This window comes from Pomacea canaliculata, linkage group LG10, assembly GCF_003073045.1.
Source record: "Pomacea canaliculata isolate SZHN2017 linkage group LG10, ASM307304v1, whole genome shotgun sequence".
In the NCBI taxonomy this organism is placed as follows: Eukaryota; Metazoa; Mollusca; class Gastropoda; order Architaenioglossa; family Ampullariidae; genus Pomacea; species Pomacea canaliculata.
Genome location: NC_037599.1, coordinates 6492371 through 6516313, shown reverse-complemented (window position 1 = coordinate 6516313; position 23943 = coordinate 6492371). Strand labels below are relative to the sequence as shown.

At 46.9% G+C, this 23943-nt stretch overlaps 1 protein-coding gene across 16 annotated transcripts in view; it reads right to left on the bottom strand.

Annotated features, from left to right (window-relative positions):
* Window positions 1-23943, bottom strand: part of LOC112573819 (focal adhesion kinase 1-like) — a 73182-nt gene that overhangs the window by 34511 nt on the left and 14728 nt on the right. For 12 of the 16 annotated variants that reach the window (XM_025254436.1, XM_025254441.1, XM_025254438.1 and 9 more), the window contains exon 2: window positions 7440-7646. In XM_025254436.1, coding sequence (XP_025110221.1) covers window positions 7440-7646 — 207 coding nt within the window. Of the gene's footprint in view, window positions 1-7439; window positions 7647-8185; window positions 9907-14633; window positions 15006-15398; window positions 15678-18892; window positions 19290-23943 lie in introns of those variants that run through there. The other 4 variants (XM_025254437.1, XM_025254442.1, XM_025254439.1 and 1 more) reach the window with 4 other exon arrangements.

Below are 23943 nucleotides of genomic sequence, written 5' to 3'. Positions count from 1 at the left end.
CTTTAAATGTTTGTTCTTTTCATATCTAGAAGACCAGAAAACAATGGGGTTAGGAAATGCCAGGAAATGTCCCTTGAAAATTATAACTGTTTTAAAAAATAAGATCAAGTAAAGAGAAGTCTTCTGTATATAAGTCAAGGAAAAAATGCATAAAAGTAAAAATTTAAACATTTATAAACCTACTGATAAAACAAAGGCAGAAGATATGACCATCAAAAGAGTTCATAAAAAATATGCTGCACATAAAAGGAGCAGTTTGGTTTTTAGAAGGAGGAACATGATTCTATTACAAAGGACCAAATACTGTTAACAGCTGTCAACTTCCTGCCTATACTGCTCTGATTGTATGGCTATGTTGTTGACAATAGAAAACAGGCTACATGGCGATCTGGCCTGCTTTATAGAAAAAGCTGGTTGAATTTGAATTTTTTTATACACACGAAAAGTTGTCACCAGTTCTATTTTAAAAAAAAAACTTTCATCAGGCGTCCTTCCCATCTTAAATCACCACCCACCCCACACACACTTCTCTGTTGACAATTCCACCCTACCTTCCATCCAGGCCTGACGAGAGGGGGGGACAGGGGGGTTGGTGTACCCGGGCCCGCTTCTGTCAAGGGGGCCCGGCCTTGGTTAGTGGATTTTTTTTCTTCTTCTCCTTTTCTTTTTCTTTTAAAGAAAGGTCTAAGGACAGAACACCCAAGCATGACACATGCAGAAGTTGAGTTTGAGTGTAGATATTGAGATTCTAATTGTAAACATACATTATATACTGGGAAAATAATTTACGATTACAAGTACAAGGGGCCCGGAGAGGTCGTCTGTCCCGGGGCCCGGGCTGGCTCTCGGCGGCCCTGCTTCCATCTCCTCGATGGGGATGTGGAGGTGGGAGGAATAGGGGATGGGAGCGACCAAGTGACGGCGCGCGTGCTTGCACACGTGGCTGGCTGGCTGGTGGTCTGGCTTGACTGTCCCAACACACGACTGAGCTGCTAACGAAGGGCCTGCAATGCGAGCAAACGCCAGACGCTGCAACTGGTGCTTGACAAGCCTCACGCCCATCAACCACTCGAAAGACTCGCCCGCAGCGGGTCACTCGTGCACATCATATCTCACACTGTCGCACGCGACCACGTGCGTTGTCCCCTCCCCTCGGGCTGCACGCTGATGACATGTCCCCCTTGCTTCAAGCGCTTTCTCCATTGTGCAGCGTCTCTGCGCCAGGCCGACGACCACCTTAAGCCCAGTGCACGGTGCTGGAAAATCTACTAGCAGCCGACGTATAATCAGGAGTTCCACAAATGTGTTCGTTATCCCGAGGCACTGCGTGTGAACAATATGGTCGCTGCTGCCAACTCGAGGTCTTTCCCCTCAGTCAATGGATGCTTGCGTACTTGCGGAACGGACGCGCAATGTCCCCAACTCTTACTGTAAACCTCTCAAACCATTCGTGCTCCCAAGAAACAGGACAATGTAGAAAGTCTGGACCGAGTGCAAAGCCTGAGGGGATCAGAAAAGGAGAGGACGAGGCGGTTTGCAGATATCCACGGAGCTGGATAGGTGGGAGGGGACAAAGCCATTACGACACTCATAACCGAGGATGTAACTATGCGTTTAGATAATGGGGGTCTGTGGAGTGCAGTAAGGAAAGGAGCAGTGTGATCAGTTTTATTATTACACGCTACAGAATACAGATGGTAGAGTCAAGAAGGCCAGCAAGAAAAGAGTTACAGCAACCGATGCGAGAAAGGAACAATGGAGATAACAAATTTAGTGGTAGCATCAGCAGGAAGATGTTTACGGATCTGGCTAATGCGTTGGAGATGAGAATAGAATGACTCCGAAGTATGGGCTACAAACTGATGCATAGACTGTTGTCGAATACGACACCCAGTTTTTTTGCTGTTTGTTTTTTTTTAAAGCGGAATCAGAAAAAGGAGTAATAATATTATCAAGTTGGGGAAAAGGAGCGAGGAAGCTCAGCAAAAGAGTACTACCTAATACTACTACTAATAACAATAATAATGAGGCTTTACATGGCGCCTTTCCAAATCTTTGCTCAGAGCGCTTTACATAAATCATATATAGATATGATATAAATTACATAAATCATACTTATCCAGGTATTTTGAGAGGATGGGCAAGTCCGTCAAGAGGCTATTTTTTTTTAAAAGAATGGTTTAACAACTGCAGTCTTTAGCAACTGCTGTTGAAGGGACAACGCAATAAAATTTAAAAAATGAAGATGTTGGTTATGACCAGTAGTAGAGCGGCAAGGTGATCGCACAAGTTAGGTAGGAGAGGTGATCCAGCTCACAAGACCTTGGGATAGTATTTCTCAAGATTTGGAACACAAATTTCTCCGAAGCAGGTGTTAACTCAATCAAGGGAAAACCCCCGAGTTGTTAACAGGGATGAACAAGATACATCTGAAGAAGGCAGAAAACTGCCCCTCGCGGTTAGTATCTTAGCCGTGAAGTAATCAGCAAAAATATTCGATAAAACTGCTGATTTATGATTGTTAGGAAGAGTCTGGAGGTAATCTGGAAGTGATCTCTTGTATCACGGACGTGTATAAGTGGATGGCTGACTGTAAGCAGAGACCAACGTTCGGCCTCTTGCGATGTTCTCCGCTGTTAGTCTCGGCGAGCAAATGACTGTCACACTTCCACTTCAAACAAATATTGGCTCTCAATATATTTAAACTTTTGTCTGAGCGGCCTATATCATTAATACACCTGCCCGCGGAAAAAAAACAAACAAAAAAAAAAAAAAACAAACACCCACCACCTTGCACCGAAACATTTGACACTTGCACAGTGGCATCCTTCCACGCAACAGTATAAACTTCCTGACTATTGTTGTTAGTTTCGCAGACTTTGTTGACATAGCTATTGTCGTCTTTCGCTAAACCGGAAGCTGTTCTGTTGATAGCCTCGTTCTATGAGTTAATTGAAAAAAAAAATAGTCTGCGAGCCATCCAGAGGACATAGATTCTTGCCTGTATGCTACCAGTTCGTTTCCGGGCGTAAAACAAAGCAGTGCGCATGCGATTTACACAGAAACCAACTGGCACGCGCGAGGGACATTCAATAAATGTTTCTCTATTCAAAATCGATTAGTAGCCACTTCTCCCCACCCCACACACAGTGTCATACTATGAACCACATCAGCTGAACATAATTATGCGGAAGCAGATTTGTCTCAAGAAAAAAGGGCAAGCCTGTGTCAATATGGGGGAAGAAAAACTTCTCCACCCTATTGTTCTCTATCTGCAACTCAACTTGACATCGTCTGAATTTACCAGAAATGACATTGTTTATTACTGACTGCTCACTCATCGAACTGGGATCAGCAGGTCATCGAACAACGCCATCGACGAATAGTGCAACTGCAATAAGACAAACGTTTTTTCTGCGTCCTTCCTCGAAAGTCCGTACTTACAGACTGTTCACTCCTTACACCAGATCTGCTGTTGCTGCACTTCCCTAGCCCTGACAAGACAAACACGCGCTGACCAAATCACTGCAATCAAATCAGCTGATAATTACAGGTACAAGCTGACTTTATGGGTGAGTACAGGAACACGGTGTACACTAGACTCTGCATTTCAGGCATTTGCAACTGCTGCCATGAGAATGTATCAAACAAAAGTAAAATCGACTCTCCAATTCACGGCCACTCAAATCACTTAATGGTACAGTGCATCAACCAGGTTCCTCCAGCTCCTTCTCCCAACAACCTTATCCCTTGCTCTCCTTCCTCAGCAAATTGATTGGCAGCTTGTTGGTAGGTAATTAACACTAAGCGACAAGCAGAGCGAAGCAGCAGTGGAAGAAGTGCTGTTATTAGCCAGCAGCTTACAGTCTCCTAACCTATCCAGGTTGCTTGAGATCTCTCTCTCCCCCCACTGCTAGCCATGAGCATAGACGGTGCCTCCATCCACCAACGCAAGCTCCTTATCCCCCTCCACCACTTACCCTCCCCATACAACCAACCCTAAGCACGCACGCATGCAGAAACCATTCCGCCGAAACTCAGGGAGGGCACGACTACAGCGTCGTCTTCTGTTTTGGATTACATCCGTGTTCACAGGTATAACTGATCTGTTCAAACATGAGCGGCGGTGGTGAATCATACTGTCTGCTGAATTCCGTCACTCCGTTGCTGCTTGTTTTCCTTCCTTTCTTTTTTTTTTTTTGTGGATGGATGGGAGCATGACGTCGGGGAAGAGGAGGAAACGTACAAATGCCGATGTGCCTGCGTTGTCTGGGAGACCTCTCCTTGCCCGTTGAGCTGTTGGATAAGTAGCTATCAGTAGCAGCCACCTCACTCTATCCACTCCTCCCTACCTGCAGGTGCCGGACAACTAGGAGAAATCTGCATCGGAAGTGTGCGTGTGTGTGCGCGTGTGTGAGAAAGAAAGAAAATGTAAGAGACCTAATTAATGGGACCAGACGCTTAGGATCTTCAAAGAACAAACTATAAGTCGATTTGTATCAATAATATAATCTGTTAAACGTGTGCGAATGCAGAGCAGAAAGAATGAGACATAATTATACTGTATTTTATGTATCGACTTCTGTCCAGCCTCAAAACAATTGTCAAACCATGTCAAAGTACACCCTCTACTTTTGGAAGTCCGAGTTAATAAACAGACAACATTTGACTTAAACACCTGCTGATGGCCGCAAAAGACTATACACCCTCTTCGTGTAGAATCGAGGAATAAGACACCCTACTAGGAAACTAGCATTCAGGCTATATCAGTGGCGGTAGAGTAAGTTGTTACCTCAGGGCAAATTGGGAAAACACTATTCATGTTTCTTTACCCAAACGCCCCATTGCCACTGCTTTATAACTACAGCTAAAAACAAACAGGGGTAAAACAACACCTGCAGGGACTGGACATCACTTATAATTTTAGAAACAAGACGCTTTTCCTTAAGTTCACCCTGCTGCCCTAGGGCAAGGTCTTACCTTTGCTTTGTAACTACCACCCCTGGCTAAACTACTATGGTTGTGTGACACTGATGATATCACTGGCGACAAGCGGAAGCACCTGCAGCCTGCTGCCACAGCAACATATGTTGCCATTTCTAAGTACAGCTGCATGCAGGAAGAAATCCTACATGAACCTTAGTTTTTCTTATCTTTAGCACATAACACTAATCTTTCTCTGACAATTATCACCGAGAGGCTGTCACTGTGTGTGTGACTGAGGGTGACTGGGTTTTTTCGTTTGGTTGTAGTTAGTTATGGGGGTTGCTAGAATAGTTAAACAGCCAAACAATAAACCCAAGACAAAGATATATAAAGACATATTGTAATAAAGACATACTGTATTGTATCACACTCCTGCTCAAAGGGAGGGAGAACAAATCCTATGTGAACAATGCTAAGATGTAAGCTGTGAGGAAAAAGGTGCAACTTTCTTCATTCAAACCCAAAGTCTTTGAACAAACCTGAAGGAGTGATTAACAGACAAGACAGTAAAAAGATCCAATGTGTTCAATGGGAAATAAGAGAAAGAATGATCCTCTTCAGCTAAAAATTAAAGTGTTTATAAGGTGACCATAAGCCCTTAACACACAGCGCTAAGCAATCAACCCATCACTAGTATTAGTTTACTCCAGAGAGACTTGAAAACCATTAAAACACTGGTCTATGACTTACATTTACCATACCATCCCGCACTATTATGCTAGCGTCCCTGGAACATGGAAATGGTGTGAACAGGTTGATGCCACAAAGAAAACCTCGTGTATGCAAATAAGAAGCAAACAGCACTCTATACCCCCAAAAAACAAGACAACAAACCTCCCACATTCCTGCAAATCCTGATGAACAGAAGCCGTCAACAAATACCCTAAAATACCTCTCTAATTTCACAGCATATTGTTTAAAATAATTTTTGGGGGAAGAGTGCGGGTCTTCAGAAATCAAAATACTTTTTATTTTTCAGGGTTTTTTCCTAGTCTGAACTCCAGAAGAAGGGGTGGCTAAGTATGGTTACTATCTTTACTGACAATAAAGCTAAGGAATCAATAATGGCTTGGGTGGGCAAGGTTGATATCTTCACCCATGATGAAGCTTAGGAATCAATTAAGGGATGCAGTCCTTTTATTCCCACCTCCCCAACTTAAGTCCTTTTCATCTTGCTGCAGCCCTGGTATCCTCAAATGACCACATTAATGAGGACTGGGACTGGATTGATCACAGGAAGCCTAATGATGCCTGCTCCAAGCTGGACTTAAAAAAAGCCCTAGAAACTACAGTTCACAGCGGCCAGCAACCATCATGCTAGTCAAGTCTACTATGGCTCTCTCATCCCCCACATAAATTTCAGTAACTCTCTGGCCCCATCCTAGGACAAAATCTCTCAAGTGTTATTTTAATGGATGATAGTTAGGTGATCTTTATGCCAGCTTGTGACTACGATAACTCATTGCCATGATGATGGTTAGGGCAGCATTATTAAAATCTCAACTATTTCTAGGTTAGGAGGTTAACTTACAATTGCTGTCATCATAACATAATAATAAAGACTAACACGTGGTCTAGGTCTGCAAAATTTCGCAAATACAATCACAAAGAAATCCATCCAAAACATTTCCTCAATTGCTTTACATGTATAGCAAGACCGCTGGCATTATCGTGAAATCTTCACATGCAATGTGTACTTTCTTTCTTTAAGCTTATTTTCTTTCTTTTCTTGCGTAAATTCTTTAACTTGTAGTGTTATTCTCAAGTTTGCTCTTACGCCAAATGTCAGTGTAATGTGATATCCTTGATACGCTCAGCAATTTTATTTGTTTACTTCTGGAACTCCCTGCATGTTGTTGGGCAGTCCCAGAACAGGAAGGTGGGTGGCAGGAAGGTTGCTTAATCTAACCATGTGGCCACTTTCTTCATGCATTCCCTTTCTCCTCAGCCTCTTTCAAAGCACATAATATTTAAGCAGCTCCATGTGTGCAGCTCTCTCTTAGCTGCTTCATGCCACTGAGCGCTAGGGCAATAAATAACGCTTGTGCCAGTGGTCTGGTCGGCATTCCTTCTTAATTGTACACTACAATGACGGACAGAGTTCACAGAGCAGCCTTCCTTGCTCCAGTATTTCTGTGCAAGCCAATCAAGGGATTGCAAAAAGTTGTAAAGGGGGATACTTTTTTAAAAGACACAAACGCACAAACTTCAGATTCCTTGGACGCAGTATTCCAATTTATTAAAATAATGTTTAAAAGGTTCTCTTAGCACTTACTCATTTTCAAGACCTGAGTTTTGATAAAGATTACAGAGATTTAAGAGAAAGATTACATCAGAGGGGTGACTTGCAAACTTTTTCCAGTGAACTCTTGACTGGCAGATGAGCATGGGCGTTGGGAGTTTTTGATGTGTTAAATGCTCAAAGGATTTAGTCAAATGCTTAGAAGGCTTACCTTGACATCTGTAGCATCCCCATATTTGACCATGTTAAAGCCTCCATTGGGAAGGTGCACCTTAAGGATGGAGCGGTCCATCAGGAACTTGTTCACCCGCGGGTCGAGCTCGGAGGTGGTGTCAAGGTCCTGGTCCAGTATGATATCCGTGCACGTTCCCCGCTCGCCCTCATGTATGAAGCGCCACAGCCGGCTCCATCGCGCGATCTGCAACAGTCGTGTTATAAACGTGCGTCAGCAATAAGCCGACCACAGCAAAGCGATGACGAAGCAGGAGTTTTCCCACTACTTTCTGGCACAACAACACTGAGGTAGGAAACTTAGTCCTGCTCTTTCAGCCATTACTTCCTCTATCCTTCAACGCAAAAAAAAAACAGAGAGAGGAGAGAGAAATGTGTGTGTGTACTCGCGCGGCTTGCGTTACACGCACGGATTCGACACAAGCACTGCAAGACTTCTTTCCCCCATCCCAACAAAAAGAGGAAAAGCGCATGTCGGCACAAACACAAACAGTATTTTTCTTCCTAACAGAAAACACATAAGACCGGCTCTTGTGATCGCCACCACAATATCTGCACTGCACAAACAACACAGAGGCATGGGTACCTTGAACAGGGCAACACCATCAATAACACAAAGTTTAATCTTCGATTGGTGAAGGGGTGGTAGGCAGGGCAAAAACTAGTAGTTTGAAAACAAATAAACAAACACACAAAACAGCCAAACAAGAAAGCCGAGACACTGACTGGGTACTGCTGCCAACAGCCAAGCGCTGAGATGAGCGTCACATTGGGCGACGGCATCAGGTTGTCGGCGGCAGCGGCGACGAAGCTGTCGTAATCCATTGTCACACGACCGGGGAACCTCCCCCGCGTGTACTCCACCGCCCTGTCGCGCTCCACGGCCATGCTCCACCACGACGACGACGACAACAACTGGGCGCGCGGGATCACCGTCGCACAAAAACTCCACTCGTGTCCATCGGCTCCTACAATCCACAAGTACAACATGCGGCCCACATTTTTCGTTGTTCCTCTCTCTTTCCTTCTCTTCCTTCCTTCAGGGCCGCCGGCAACAAGAGCGTGCCCTCCAAGGCGGCATCTCAGCTACTGGTGTCTGGGTCGCCGCTAGCTGCTTGCTGCTGCTGCTGCCGCCGCCGTTGCTGCTATCACTGCAGTGTGATCAATAATTGTTCTCTCGGCCAAGGCACGCAATCAATGGTAAACGCAGAGCGATATTAAAAATACCGCTGCACGTGCCCTGCTCGGCACTCGAACCAATGGCTGTGCCAGTGTCATAACGGGCTCTCTGGCACGAAGCAGGTTGTGGTGGCTACCGACAAACAATGAGTTAAAAGGAGAAAAGAGAGTGGAGGCTGCTCGCTTTGTCAAAATGTCACTGGCGTCTGTGTACGCGCGCACACACGTCTGTCGCATGACCCGATGATCCACGACACTTCAACAATAAGTCAGACTCCCCTCGAACGATCGCAGGCCTGCCTAATCTTCCATCGCCACCACCTTCACCGTTTTCATCATCCAATCGTCGGCAAACGTCCAGGGCTCAGGTCAAATGACTGACGACCCGATTTCTCACCTGTCAGCGGGGAAGCAACAGGGCCACATTGACCCCGCTGACGACTTTTCTTTCTCCTCCCAAACTCACCCGCGCGCTGAATACACTTGCACGTGACGCTCCTAAACAGAACCGGAATCCCGTTCACCGTTCCGACTCGCACTACTAACAAAGGAGAAAACAACCCAAACAAAAATTCGTGTGCCTCAGTCGTGACACGGCCAACCTGGCTGTGGTGTTGGATACTATGGGAAACAGGCCGCTCGAGAGAAAATCCGCTTCAGCATCTTGCATCGTTGTAAGCCGCCACCTTCCTGCGCCCCTCCAAGCCTGGCTCAGACGTACTGACACAGGATGAATCACGGCGGCGCTGCCTCCTGTATCATCGTCTTACGAAACCGTGCGGGTCACCACTCTCGCCAGCCCCACCTCCCCAAGGAGTGAAGACAGGCTTTAATCCTCACACTCCGTTTTATCTGATGTCACTGCTGACACGCGCCCCTTCACCTGGGTCCTCTTGTTTATCGGTCCTCTTTGCCGAATCGTCGTCGTCCGCAACTGTGACTTTCTCTTTCTCCCTCCCATCCAAAGGATGGCACCTTCATCAAGCCAGGAAACGAAGCGAGATAGCCTTCATACATAGACTGCAGGCTCGCTAGACACCTCCTTTCCGAATTTTCTGTTTTTCTCGGTCGCTCGTGGGTCGAACAGGACGCGAAGCCCAAAAGACTTGCGTGTGTGCGTGTGTGAGGCCTCAAAACTTCCAGCACGAAAAACACGGCACACACACGCGCCTGCACTCATCGATGTAATTCCTTCCGCGTGCGCACTGCCAAGTCATAACGAGCATTACTGAGGGCTACTGTTACGAGGCGACGGCAAGGGAAGCTGCTTACCCCTCCCCACTGTTTTCCGCGTATTCCCACGGTACGTAAATAGACTCATCCCTCCCGTCCCCTCCGCCCCCATCAACTTTCTCTCTCGAGCCCTGCGCCACGCAAGGACGCGACCTTGACTAGTCCAGTCTGCTGCTGCCTTATCATTGTCTTGGAATGATCGATAGACCAAAAACAGCGGGATGGGTAGTACCTAAGGAAGGAAGGGAGGAAGAAAGGGTGAGTGGGTAAAGGGAACAATATTCACGTGCTTAGGAACTTGCCTCTCTTTGCGCCTACGTCAATCGGTGTATCCAAAGATGTACGGGTGTATGTGCGCGCGTGCGTCCATTCGGAAGGAGAGAAGAAAAGGGACATGATGACAGCAAAGACTGGTGTAATGTTGGTGAAGAACTCACTCATTCCATCCATCCAACCCCGAAGCTACACGATGTCATGGCTGCAGTCTACGAGGCAGAGTATTTTTGCCCAGCATGGGGCCCCGTGTAGCCGAGCGCATGCCATGCCAGACGTGCCGAAATTCCAGTCTCACGTTCCAGGCGCTGTCTCTTTTACTCTTTCTCTGGCAATGGACAAGATGCACAGGCCTTAATCCTAACCCCCTTTTTCCAAGCACTGCACTCCTGCTGCTGCTGCTGCTGCTGCTGCAAGCCTGTCGCTCCGCGTCGCAGAGACTGACGCAATCTTCAGCAGGACAGAAACAACACACACACTGTGGTTCGCCCAGCCGGTCCGAAGCCATGCCAACGGGTTTGCAAAGAGCCGGTCTTTTTTTTTTAAATCTTTTTTTCTGATTTTTTTTGTTTTGTTTTGTTTCGCTTTTGGTTCACACACGTTTGCACGCGCTCTCTTTTACCAGGTGTGACAGGGCGCTTGCTGTGGGCGATTATGCCGCTTGTTGCGTTTGCCCGAGCAAACAGGAACGAAGACTGTGTCAGGGTGAACTTGCCCACACTTATCGGTAAGAACAAAAAGGGGGAGCATGGAAGGGTGGGGGCTAAGATTGGGGGAGAGCAAGGTGCAGCCGGGTGAGCCCTGGTTATTCTGCCTGCCAGAAAATTATGTCAGAATTTCACAACATCTTCAGAGCTCGTTCAGCAATGCCACACTCTCCATTTATCATCTATTTTAAAAACAAAACATAAACAATCAGGCATCACTACAGTCGGTATGTAACCCATGTATGTTGAATTTACAGTGTCCGTCATAACCCGAGCGGCGCTCAGCAGTAAATGAACACACCGAATCACACGTACACTAATTAGACGCGAGATGACGAGTCCTTTTGTCAACTCCGAGTCTTAAATATTCTAACACACGCAGGTTCCCACAAGCAAGAAATGAAGAAGAAAGTGGGAGAACACCGTGGGGGAAAACATCAGCCACATCTGAGGGAAACACGTTTCTGGGACCATTCTCGGCCGCAAATAAAAACGCTTTGCGACTGTTAGAGGTGACGTGCAAACAAGACCTTGGATCCACGGCATGCACACTGGCGAGAGGCAGATGAGGACGGTAGGCGGGGCAACAGTCCCCCTCAGCCGCCATCCAAGGATGCGCGTGCCACACAGCAGACGATGATGGCTGGCGTTGACACACTTCACTCACCTACGGGCACTTGATGTCAGTCACCTCATCCACAGACACTTTCTAAATCGCGCATGTCGTCCGCTCGGACGTGTGGCTTGGAACCCCCCCCCCCCCAAACCTCCACCACCTGCCCTTCCCAACAGGTGATTTGTAAGGGATCAGTATCTGCTTCATCGCGGGAGGTAACAACGGCGGCAGGTGAGCCTAGACAGTGGACAACGTTTACTGACACGACTACATCCTCTAGCCTGCTTTCCTGCAAGAGTAGTGATCGAGAAGTCTCTGATCACCTTCAACGAAACGCCCTTAGCAAAATGCGTCCGACCCGCTTTAGCAACACGTACACTAGCTTCAACTATCTGAATTAAACCAAAAACAAATTAATCAATCAATGAACAAATTCCAAACAGCATCCTTTTAGCAAGACTTTCAGTAACCGTTAGCTACGAACGAGAACTGGACGGGGGCAAAAACCTTTTGATACGGCTACACGAATGAAATGATTACTTTCTCCATGACACACGAGTGACAGTAAAATGACGCGACCTCGGGTCACTCAGTCTCGGTCACTAACGTCATAACCACTTGGTTCAGAATGATCTTTCGGTCTGTTTAACCGTATGTTGAACACGTGATAAGGCCTAGCCATGGTTTTGTAAAACCATCTTTCAGTAGTTTTCTACAGGCATTCACATGTTTTCTAGTTTGTGTCCAGTTAAGAAGACCCACCCCTCCGCCCCACTTTCCTCTATGAAGTCCGCATCACAACACCACACATTTTTTTAGGAATCTATTTTCACCTGCTCGCTACTCATAGCGAAATGTAAGTTAGATAAAGACCAAGGTAGGTGGGCAGTGACTCGAGACAAAAGTTTAATCTAAAGATGGTGTGACTAACCCATCATGGTCTCCTTTCAGGGAAAGAATTAAAGCTAAATAAGCACGCGCAAATACGGAATCTACAGCTCTAGGCATGGTACACAATGAAATGCCAAAAGCAGCTGTACTCTGGGTGGCGAGGCAGCAAGTGTGCTCACCTTGCCTGGTTGATAAAAAATGCACCAGGGATGGAATGCAGGCTCTCCATCAAGCCCACCAACTTAGTATACTCATCGCAAGTAGAGCATGGCGGCCAACGGGATTTACAGGGATTGACTTTTTACCACGATCCATTCAGTGTTTCTTTAATGCTAAGCCGATTAAAAAAAATAAATCGGCCGCTTGCTGCAAACAAGGGACAAGAAACCGTGCGTCGAGATGAGGTCATGAGGTCATGAGGTAAGAGTTGGCTTCCTTGGTGAGTCAGGTACAGAGGGATCAGGAAGTTCCCTGTAACCCCGCGGGCCTACAAATTCGGGGGAGTAGAGGAGAAGCAGGTTATCACAATAAATACTCAACACAGATCGTAGAGCTTACAGGCTCATCTATGGAATGCGAATGAAAAACAGCGGAATATTTTGCTTAGAAGAAATGGCAGAATCCATTTCCCCACAAGGAGAACGCGAGATGTTTTGCTAGCTGGTCAAGCTACTAGCACGTTCGCCGCACTCCTCCCATCACCCCCTTTCCCTCCTGCACCTTTTTGTAAGATTTCGCCCGACGAACCTTGGAGGTGAGGTCAGATTCAAGCGATACATGGACCGGAAGTTCCAAAATGCCAGCGTTGTTAGGTCTGATGGTTTGCAGACAAGACAGCCCAGCACCACTGAACGAGTTTACGTACTAAGTTCATCCGTGATCTCCAGAGTTTCATGTTTTCAAACATTTCCTGATTTCAGACACACTGTTGTAATTTGCTTCCCGGCGCTTAACAGCCTGTGTGTGTGTGAGTGAGAGAGAGAACTGCACTTTTCTGTATGCCCTAGGTGTGTTCGTCCTTAACTGCAAGCAGATGGAATGAATAATTTAAGCAACATCAACAGGAAGCGAAGCATAAATGAAAGCCTGTACAGCAACGAGGCTAAAACAAGGAGCCTAATTTAATAACACAGCATACCATCATTAGCAGGAGAGAATGCAGGAACAAGGGAAGTGGGGGTTGGAAGGAGGAAGAGTAGCATCAGAAGCCACCCGTAAGTCGAACACGTACAGAGATGTTCTTGAGGGAAAAAAAAGCAATTTCAAATATAAATTATACATAAAAATAACACATTTAACAATACGGACCTTTTGTGCTTGCAAGCTCGTCAGACAAAAAAACTGATGACATAAACACAGCAGCGCGAACTGAGCGCAGCGTTTAATTAGTATTCAATGGGCATTAGTGTCCTTTGATCTCTCTTCACTGCCACCGCTTTCTCTAACACACGCACACGCGTACGAACGTATATCACTCCTCTCTTTACACCAAGTGCACGCAGTCGAACACTAGACATCGTGATGAATTTAGCTGTCATTTATTGCTAGCGCAGGCCTGCGATCCTCCCGAACGTTTTATACTGTTTTTATGCGTCAAGTCGTTATGCACTCGTTAATGCCTCGTTAAAATAAAAGTCAGTCTATTTTTGTCACGTTTTGATAGCATTTAGAAATTCGGAGTACTACAATTAGGAAAATTAATATGTAAACACTGCCATGTGCAGATCACCCAACAAACCTTGCGCATTCACGCGAACACAACCCACAAACTACCACGTCTGTAACGAAAGGTGTTTATCAGACTCAAGCGTCCTACATTCCCGTCTTTCCCTTTCTATCCCCTGCTGGTTGACTTCAAGTTATGCAGGGAAGAAAGTGCAGTCTATAACAGCCATGACCTGCGGTGATCAAACCAGACTACTTAGCGCAACGTATCCACTTAAGTGCGGCCTTAAGCTAACTTCAATCCTCGCCAGCAGCTTAACTCCAGTTAATTATCCACATTATTGACCCTAACCAGGAAAGCAAAGTGGGAAGTGGGGTGGTTGTGTGGGAGGCAATGAAAGTGTGCAGGAAGTGGTGATGATTCACGAAAAAAAAAAAAAAAAAGAGTTGTGAAAACGGCGAACGATAATCTGTAGATGTCACGATACTCGCACGCAAAAGATGGTCGCGTGCGCGATTGAGAGAGAGAGAAACGCGCACGCGCAAAACCTAAGAGCTAGCAAAGCACCACTGAAGCGTTTTTTTTTTCTTTTAAATATGTGCCGCTTACCTTGTGTCCCGCTGTTTCTATATCAGCTGACGGAACACGCCCAACTGCCAGCACTTTGGCGAATGCCGACTCCAGCAGTCTCCCTCCTCAGCCCATCAGCCATCTCCCCCAAAAAACAGCAGTCCGTAGTTTACACAACCTCCTCCCGCTGCCACGCTCGCCTCGGAATCAAATCATCAGCCCATGAAGAGGACCAGTCCCTCGACGAGTTGTTGTTATTATTATTTTCAACTAGCACAGACCTTTGTTGCAGGGGCTGCAGCGAGTGCCCTTGTCGCTGTGTTTCAATATAGGGGACGGCGATATCCGGGCTGCTCGCATTGAGGGCAGGAAATCTTGCTGACATGCGTGGCTGCGTACTCGTGCTCTACAGACCTCAACTACTTAACGCCTCTCGGCTGCACTGGCGGCCGACAGAATGGTTGGGGGGAGGTGCAGGGCTGGGTAGGGGGGAGAGGAGGAAGCTCAGTTCCTTCCTCTATCGCTGTGTGTGTTCTGGTTCTTACACTACGCGGCTCCATGACCAGTCGTTACAGACAGCCTGGAAAGCCATGGCCACAAAAAGCAGTGACATGATGCTGTAACACACGCCAGCTCACAAGGCTAAAGAAAGTGAAGGCACGCGCTGCTAACAGCAGCAAGAAAAGGAGGTCAGGTTAACAATAAAAACAAAATGAGTGGTATTCGCTTCACTCTCTCCGTCCCTCCCCGTACTACTAAGTTATGGGTAACGTGCACAACAGCCTGGAGGTAATCACAACTTACCGTCACCAGATCAGCAAGGCTGTAGGGTCCAAACACGAGGTGGGCAAGTCCATCATCAGGTCACGCGCTCTGTTCTCGCGTCCAGTGGTCACTCGTAAAAACACTTCGATCCTGCAAGCGTTTACAAAGCCCGAGCACAAGGCACTGGTCACAGCGGAACTGCAAATCACACGAGCGACCATCAAAATCTGATGCCGGTGGTATCACTGCTGCTAACAAGTTGCACGCGGCTGACTGGTTAAGAGGCAGGATGCACGCGCGCGCACTTCAGGTCGGGACCTGGAAAAGGACGAAGAACAAACCAACGGAAAAGATGTCTGCCCGAGGACCGATCGTCGTCAGATCGATGACAACGTCATCATGTGACAGCCAAGGTATGCAGCAGGGTGTCTGTTGTGATGACACGCGAGCGCTTGCCCTGAGCCTACGGAAGGCAGAGGGAAATCGCAGGTCGCACATTCGTTTGTTTTAACACAGCGTGTAAAAAGTACTAAGCATAGACATTTTACTTAGTGGACTGGGGGAGACTTCTACGGGGGAGCCCAGGACGGGTTACCAGAGAGGGCTCAAGTCAGGTTTCTAGAATAACAGGTGGTGCAAGGAAATGGGTGCAACACTGCATCTGAGCCACACACAATCCGGACAGAGAGGGGAGATGGGAAATGGGGGAGGAACGCGGGAGGATGAATTAACAGTTCACAGCTACTGACAATTCATGTGAAACCCTCCCCAAAAAACTTGGAACGGAACTGCTTCGGGACCTAACAGCCGCTTCCTTTCTGTCTTCCTTCACCAAACAGAACCGCCATGGTAACTGAAGACCTGAACAAGATGGAGAGAAATCCGGAAGAAGAATGATGTGGCCAGCCTTGTAACCTAAGCTCTCGCAATATCAATGCCACGGAAATTCCATCACGTGACACATGTAGGCTTGATCAGGAAAAAGCTACGCTCGACTACTGGGGTAAAACCTCATGAAATGACTAAAATCTTATTCCTACATCATATCTGTGATTTTTTATAAACTCGGTAAAGGGTTAGAATCCAACTCATACAGTCTAAGTGATAAAATGTTGTATAAAAAAAGAGTCTAACTTGTACATGTCTCAAACCTCGTCACTTTAATGAAATTGGATTCGTATTCTGCCTTAGGCTATTACTTTCACTAGACGCGAGTATCTTTTTGTATTTAGAACGTATTAATACAGGATTATGCCTCTTATACTGTTTTCTTCCAATTTCTCAGACTATCAAAAAAAAAAAAAAAAAGAGGCGGCAAAAGATAAGCACGCAACATCCCAATCTAGCCCAGGATTCTGCTTCCATGACCCCGAGAGCATCAAACACCAATGCTCGCTGATACCAGGAGCTCCAGCCGAGATGCCGGAGGAGGCTTTGGCTTGGACAATTACGCCGCTCATAGCCATCCGGCTCGTTCTACGGCCATTACTCACAGAGTGGTGATGATGCTGACCCGAGATAAGTCGTTAAGCCTCTGTCCCACTTACCGCCGCCTGCAGCCTTCCCAGAACACGCAAGAAATGACTAATGCAAAAATACTCATCCCTCCCACCTCTCTTCGTCTAACAAAAGGGAATATATCAGACGCAGAGGCTTATCGTGAAATCATATTGGGAAGTCCTCGTATTCTTAAAAACGCACACCAAGTCGTCCTCATCCGGGTTGTTGTGTCCTGTTAGAACGTCTGTGTCCTCTGATGTCACAAAATGCACCGTTTTCTTCACAATATGCCCTGTCTCCAATTATACTCTACCCCATCCCTTTCACAACATACCCTGTTCCCTAACACTAGATGTCCCACTTAGTCCTCGTCAATGGTGGGAACTGTCACACAGAGCTGTGATATGGTGCTGAGACAGGGGCGGGGAACCTTTTATCCCCATTTTTAGATTTATAATATAATTTTTCAGGCCGTATAAAACTACTTTAAAATTAGCCTACTCTATTTGTTCAATCTAGTTTGCCGCATTGTGCAACAGTTTGGCAACGTGTACACTCTCTGCTGACCTCTGAGAAAATCCGCCTTTTTGTAATATGTGCGCGAAAACTATGTTCTGCCACTATAAAAAGCATAGCGAAATAACTTTATGGAGTCTGTACAATGTATATTTATAATTTTAAAGTTCATCGAGAAGGTAGACTATATAGTAACAAAACCGGATTTTTCATGATGCACAATTTTCTGTTTGTGGTTGTGCCGTGAAAATACATTAATAATAATCATGACTATTTGATACACACATACCTTCTCCTGATTGAGATGTTCATGCCATTTACACAATGTCTACACACATGCTACACATGTTTTCACATGCACAAATAAACTCTTAAGACCAGATAAAATTTTACCAGTCAAGGCTTTTTCATTTGCTCATCCTTTGGAAATCCACGAAAGGATAATAATGGACACTTGTAGTTCTGAACTGTACACTAAGATACACAGAAATATCGATCATTTTTTCGTATAAGCCGACATGGTCGAAGAAGGCTACGCATATCAACAGCAGACATCAAACCGGAAGTGTCCGACCTCGGGTTGACCTGAAGGTCACGTGCATACATAATTCTCTAAAACGTTCGTGGGCAGCCAACGAGAAGCATACGTACTTACAGATTTACAGAAATCTGCGGTTTCCTTGTCGGGCGAGATCAAGTGATTATGTGGGCCGTATACGGACGCTCCCTACCCCTGTGATAAGGCGAATAGCAAAGCAATCTGATAAACGCTTGATTTGCGTTCCGGGACAACGACGGCAGCGAATAACAAGCGTCAAAGGCGTAGACGAGCTGCTGGTCATCACAACATATACATGTATATATATATATCCACACACAAGAGGGAGAAGGGCTGAGTTTCCTATTTAAATCTGTGGAGTACCTGTTTGAATAACTCTTTGTCCGATTAAGAGGTGTCAAGAGCACGAATAAATTTGTGCAGAATAAGAGTCTACAGACACTAGTAAAGTCTTCGCACAGCACGCGACCTCAGATGGACTCGACAGAAAAGGTCTCTCTCTCTCACCTGTACGGCGACAAGTTTACAACACACCACACTCATCCCCTACCCCACCCCAAAACACACACACACTGATGCAAATGCAAGTAATGGGAAAGTCATGTATTGTTCTCGAACCTCTCTCCTGATGAAGAAAATTATTTTGTCCATGAATGAACGATAAAATCAAAGGCCAGCAGGAAGACAGACAAAATGTAAAAGAGAGAAAATGAAGAAAGTGGGGAATGAGAGACAGACACACCGAATGAGAGATGCAGAATGAAAGCAAGAGATAAACAGAATGACAAGGACGCAGTGAGATACAAAATGTGTGTGTGTATGTGAGAGAGTTGGAAAAACACGCAGTAAAAACAAATCCAATATACTTCAATTTAAAAATACTCTGGAAAGCTTAATTCCAGATCAACAGGCACGAACTATGTATGGGAAAAGAAAACGAAAAAAACTATTAAGTTACCCTATGCCAGGAAGACACTGCACTTTGTTTTTCCTTCAGGAAGAGCAGACCTGGAGCTGGTAGGGGAACCGCCCAGCTGGGGCAATGTTCAGTCACCTGCATGACTGTTCACCTGTGGCATAAGACACATCAAACACACGTACAGCGGTTCCGCCCACCTCAGCTCATAAGGGAGAGCGACGAGGTTTCACTTAAAAGCGCTGCACCCTCTCGCCTCGCTTTGTCTCACCCAGCACTCGCTTCTGCGGCTTGCTCCCAGTTGCCGTGGAAAACGCTGATCCAGGTGGCACAGCCACGAAAAAGGGAGAAAAAACCCACCCTCAATTTTGTTGGAACAGGGTGTGTCAACATGGAAAATGGCCAGCAAGGAAACTGCAGGCGAATGCCTCTCTTCTCCTCTCCCTCCCTACATCAACCCTGCCTTTCGTCTACCGGGTGTTAAGAGACTTGAATCAGCCTGAACGTTCCCAGAAGATGGGGTGGGCCGAGCGTGAGCGCGTGCGTGCACACACACGCACACACAGATGACACTGTTCTTGGGCCTCTCTCGAACTGTCTTTCCTCAAACGATCAGATATTCCTCACCGCAACGTCTTTTGCCCTTTCCTTCGTTTTTGCCTAACCTCCCGGTTTCCAAGGCCCAGCGGCAGGAGCAAGCAAGCAACACTGGTTGGTGGGAGGAGGAGAAGAAAAATAATTGAGAGCACGAGCCGTGTTGCACGAGGCGAGAGGACAGAGGTATCGACACCCAGCCGGCCCTTGAAAAAGGCGTCAGACGTGTGGCGCCGACCACCGCCACCTTATACCATCGACAACCGCCCTAGCCGTGAACAGGGTCCAGCGCTTCCATCATTTGCAACGTTAGAGCACAGAGTGAGAGACTCTACTCACACTGGTCGGACAAGAGAAGTAGACTAGCTTACCAGCCTCCCTCCCACCTCCAATCCTTTCCCTTGCCCATCACGGGTCTGGCACCGGTTCAAAGCGGCGAAATTGCTGCCGCCTGCGAGGGCCCAGATACCCCCTCTCCTCCTCGGCCCACAGGGACTGGGGATGCGTGGTGGTGGTGGTGGTGGTGGTGGTGGTGGTAGCGGCGCCGCCGCTGTCCGAAGTCGCTGTGGCTAGTTGGTCGCTGACTGATGTGGTCGAGTTCTTAACGATTCCAAACGAAGAAAAACATCGTCTGCTCGTCAAAGACTGCCAGCTGCACTTTCGCTAACTCGAGGAGGGGGGGGTGGAATAAGGTGGGAGAAGAAATCCCACCACCACCACCACCACCACCACCACCACCACCCACCTGCATCCGATATCGCCTGACGTTTTCTACGCTCATTAACCATTGCCCATCGCTCATTAACCATCGGCCCCACCCCAGCCAGAAGCTGACGCTGACTCAACGCCTTAACAACAACAGCTGAGAACATTAGCAGTAAGCAGTAGGTAAAGAATATGAAGCCGCTGAGAGCATTAGCTGTAGGTAAAGAATATGAAGCCGCTGAGAACATTAGCTGTAGGTAAAGAATATGAAGGAAGGGGAATGTGGTTGCAATGGGCATGCTTTTGAACTTCCACATCAAACAGCCTAAAAGACGGAGGTCGCCAACAGAATGAAGTACACAAATCAAATTATACAGTCAATAAATGAACCACCAACAACAACCACCTCGATCACTCGGACAATCGTAGTGGTCCAAGTCCCTGCCACAGTCTTAACGGTGTCCTCTTGATGGTATCCCTCCCGCCCCTCACGTTTTCGTCTGTGGACTATGGTCAGGGAAGGATGTTGCGTGACCTCACGGCACGATAGCCACTTGCAGGAAGCATCTCATCAAGGCGTTCGTTGATTTTATGGCCAGGCTTGCACACCACGGGTCGACCAACAGGTCCCTCACCAAAATTATACCAGACTGAAAGAGGCGGGTGGGGTAGTTTGAGAAAATGAGAGGAAGGGGGGCACCACACAGCAGCTACTTGGCTTATGGTTGGTCTACATTTCCTACTACACCAAACGGCACGAGGTTCCTGTCGACAAAGTGGGGGTGGGAGTTGAGGTCCAGCAAAAACCTCTATCATTTGCATTCTCTCGCTCAAATCACCGTAAAAGCAGGTCAACACAACATGGTAGGGGCGGGACCAGCATTATCATCATTCTTATGGGTTTTTTTTTTTAACTTTTAGCGGACTCTACAATGCGATTAAGCTTTTGGGTTCTTCCTTCCCTAAATGCACACATTTAAGCACGCACGCGGGCATCCACTTGCACACGCAACGCCAACGCAAGAGAAAGGCGGCCACCACCACCTTCATATGTGAAGCCCGACGGCATCCTCAGTCTTCAAATACACAGCAGTTGCCGCAAGTTTCGGACGCGCAAAACAACAGCATGCTGGGCAACAAGCAAGGAGCATCCGGAAACGGATATAACCTGACCGGCATTCAGACTCGATAGCGGCTTGATATAATTACAGCCAGACGTGACGCGCCATTCTGGTGGCATTAGTTTCAAGCTAATCTGGTAATAAAAACGTCAAAAGACGAAAGGAAATGAAAACACATCTACTCGTCCACCAAAGGGGAAGGAAAGGGTGGGGCGGTCGGAAGCGGTGGCCTCTTCGATTTTAACTTTCTCTTTTCTTCGCTAAATATGGCGACACAATGGCAGCAGCTGTCCCCCAATATAAGATCCCCTTGGCGAGGCTGGAATGGTGAGGTGACAAAGGGGCAGCGGGACCTGGAAGGCGCCACCTGAAGGGTCTTGACGACTCCCTATGGAAACATTCTCCACCCTCCAGCACGTGACACGCGTCACTGTAATCAATAACCTAGCGGCGTCCACCATGAGGGAAGTGCGATAACTCTCCGGAAATGTGCCTGCTGATCCAAAATGGACGTTACGCCAGAAACGTATCGACCGTTGTTTTCATGGCCCCCGCAGATTATTACGTCAACGGTCGCCACGTGAGGGAGGTGGGCTGTAACAATTTACGTAACTGCTTGGTTCTAAACGCTTTTGTTTTCTATGCACGCCGGCTGAAGCCAGCACTGGCCGTGCTTCGCCATAGGAATTGAAGATAGCAGGTTGGGGTCTGAGTGAAGAGTTGCAGCAGGGGGACTGGGAACTGCGGGGGAGATGCGGTTAACAGGTGCCAGCGTCTGGTGGCTACCGAAGACAAACGGTGGTTCACAGTTTACCCTCTGCCAACATGCGATGCTCCACTTTTCTCACCTGCACGTCTGTACAGCGCGTAGCTGAGAGTGCGCAAGGTGTACATGTTCTCACATTTTCAAAGCAACTCACAAAACAGCTCTTCGACTATTTACTTTTGTTGTTGTTGTTGTTGTTGTTGTTGTTGTTGTTGTTGTTGTTCAATGAAGCCCATCAAACTACGCAAACTTTTTACAATTAACGTTCGTCCAAGCGTGGACACACTGGATGCAGCTCGTGTTTTTCACACCCTTGATTTGCAGAACACATTTCACCCACCACGCCCCAACTATTAAACCCCATTGGAATTTTCTCTATTTTCTGTAAGCAAATGAATTTTTTTTTAAAAAGCACAGCCTTTTGCAGAGTGGACTATTAACACAATAGGGTCTGCACGAATCAGTACCACTTGCCACAGGTCACCACGCCAGCGCCCTTATGCAGTCTGTATTGTGGTGAGCAAGCAGCCAGGCAATGGGTGCAGACGCTGCGCTGTGGACCTGCACGAGATGGGGCGGTGTGCGCCTAACAAGGTGCGCGTGCAGGGTTATCTGCTTCTACAGACACCATCGGGCCTCGATTACACGGCTCGTCTTTCACCCAAAAGCAAAATTTCACAAATAAATGTACAACTGGCTGATGAATAAACATCAGTCACCACCACCACCACCACCACCACCGGCATTACCATCACCAATAGCTGCTAAAAAGCCTGACTGGACAAAATGACCCTGAAGATAGGTATATACACATAAATGGTGCCGAGTACGCAACAGTGTCAAGATCTAGTCCCCACGTAGTAAAAACTTACCTTCGGGTCGGAGAAGGCAGTGCTATGGTTGTTGTTTTCTGATGGCGTACCTCAACGCACAAAACCTTTCAATGTAATGCCACACATGTTAAAGTAAAATTTATATTTCTAGTAAACCCACACACTACGGATTCTCCTGCGCGGGCTCGGTTAAACAGCACTACGTCTGTTAAAGGCGCAATTTATCATATTTATCATAAATGAATTAATAACGAGTACTATTAGTCCCACTTTAGATGATTCAATGAGTGAAACGGGTGCCATTTCCGCTTCACTCAAATTTCGCTTTCGCTGTATTCAGTCGCAAAACCCTACGCTGGGTCACGGCGCCCTCTGTATTTACTCGACTTTCAGGGCAAGGCAGAATTAATGCTAACAGCCATTTATGTCAACACTGCACGATATAAATGTGTCCCCAATAAATAAAAAATGTCCAATATCATATAACCGGGTAAACAATTAAAAGTACTGCGACATTTCAATTAATGCCTGGAGCGGAAAAGATGTAGGTGAATGTCGTTCGTAGCGTGGACAATGGTATCCACTCAAAGAGTGAAGCCAGCAATGGCAAATGGTCGTCTCGTTAGGTTCGTCACGCTAGCAAAGTACCGACAAAGCAGAAGAGAATATAAAATCGAGCATGCGAGATGGAATGACAAGTAGCTGTTTCTCCATTAAAAACAGATAGAGTGACTGAGTGCGAGGGAAAGTGAAGCTGCGAAAAATAAAACAAATTAAGAAAGTGCACCGTATGAGAACCATTTCGATGAAATTTCCCTTTCGGACGTACTTTGCTCAAGATCTCTGTAACTTGATACCCATGAGACGAAGTGGATGAGTGTGTTTTTGGGACGGGGATGCGAGTGCGGCTTTTACCAGTACAAAACACAAACAGCTTCTGCCGCAAATGCCAAACCAAGCACTGATGATGCCAGAGCCAGCGTCGCCTCTTCAAGTCCGTGTGTGTGTGTGTGCGCGCGTGCGTGCGCACGAGAGAGTGGGAAGCGCGCACATGCAGAGGGCGTATGAAACGAC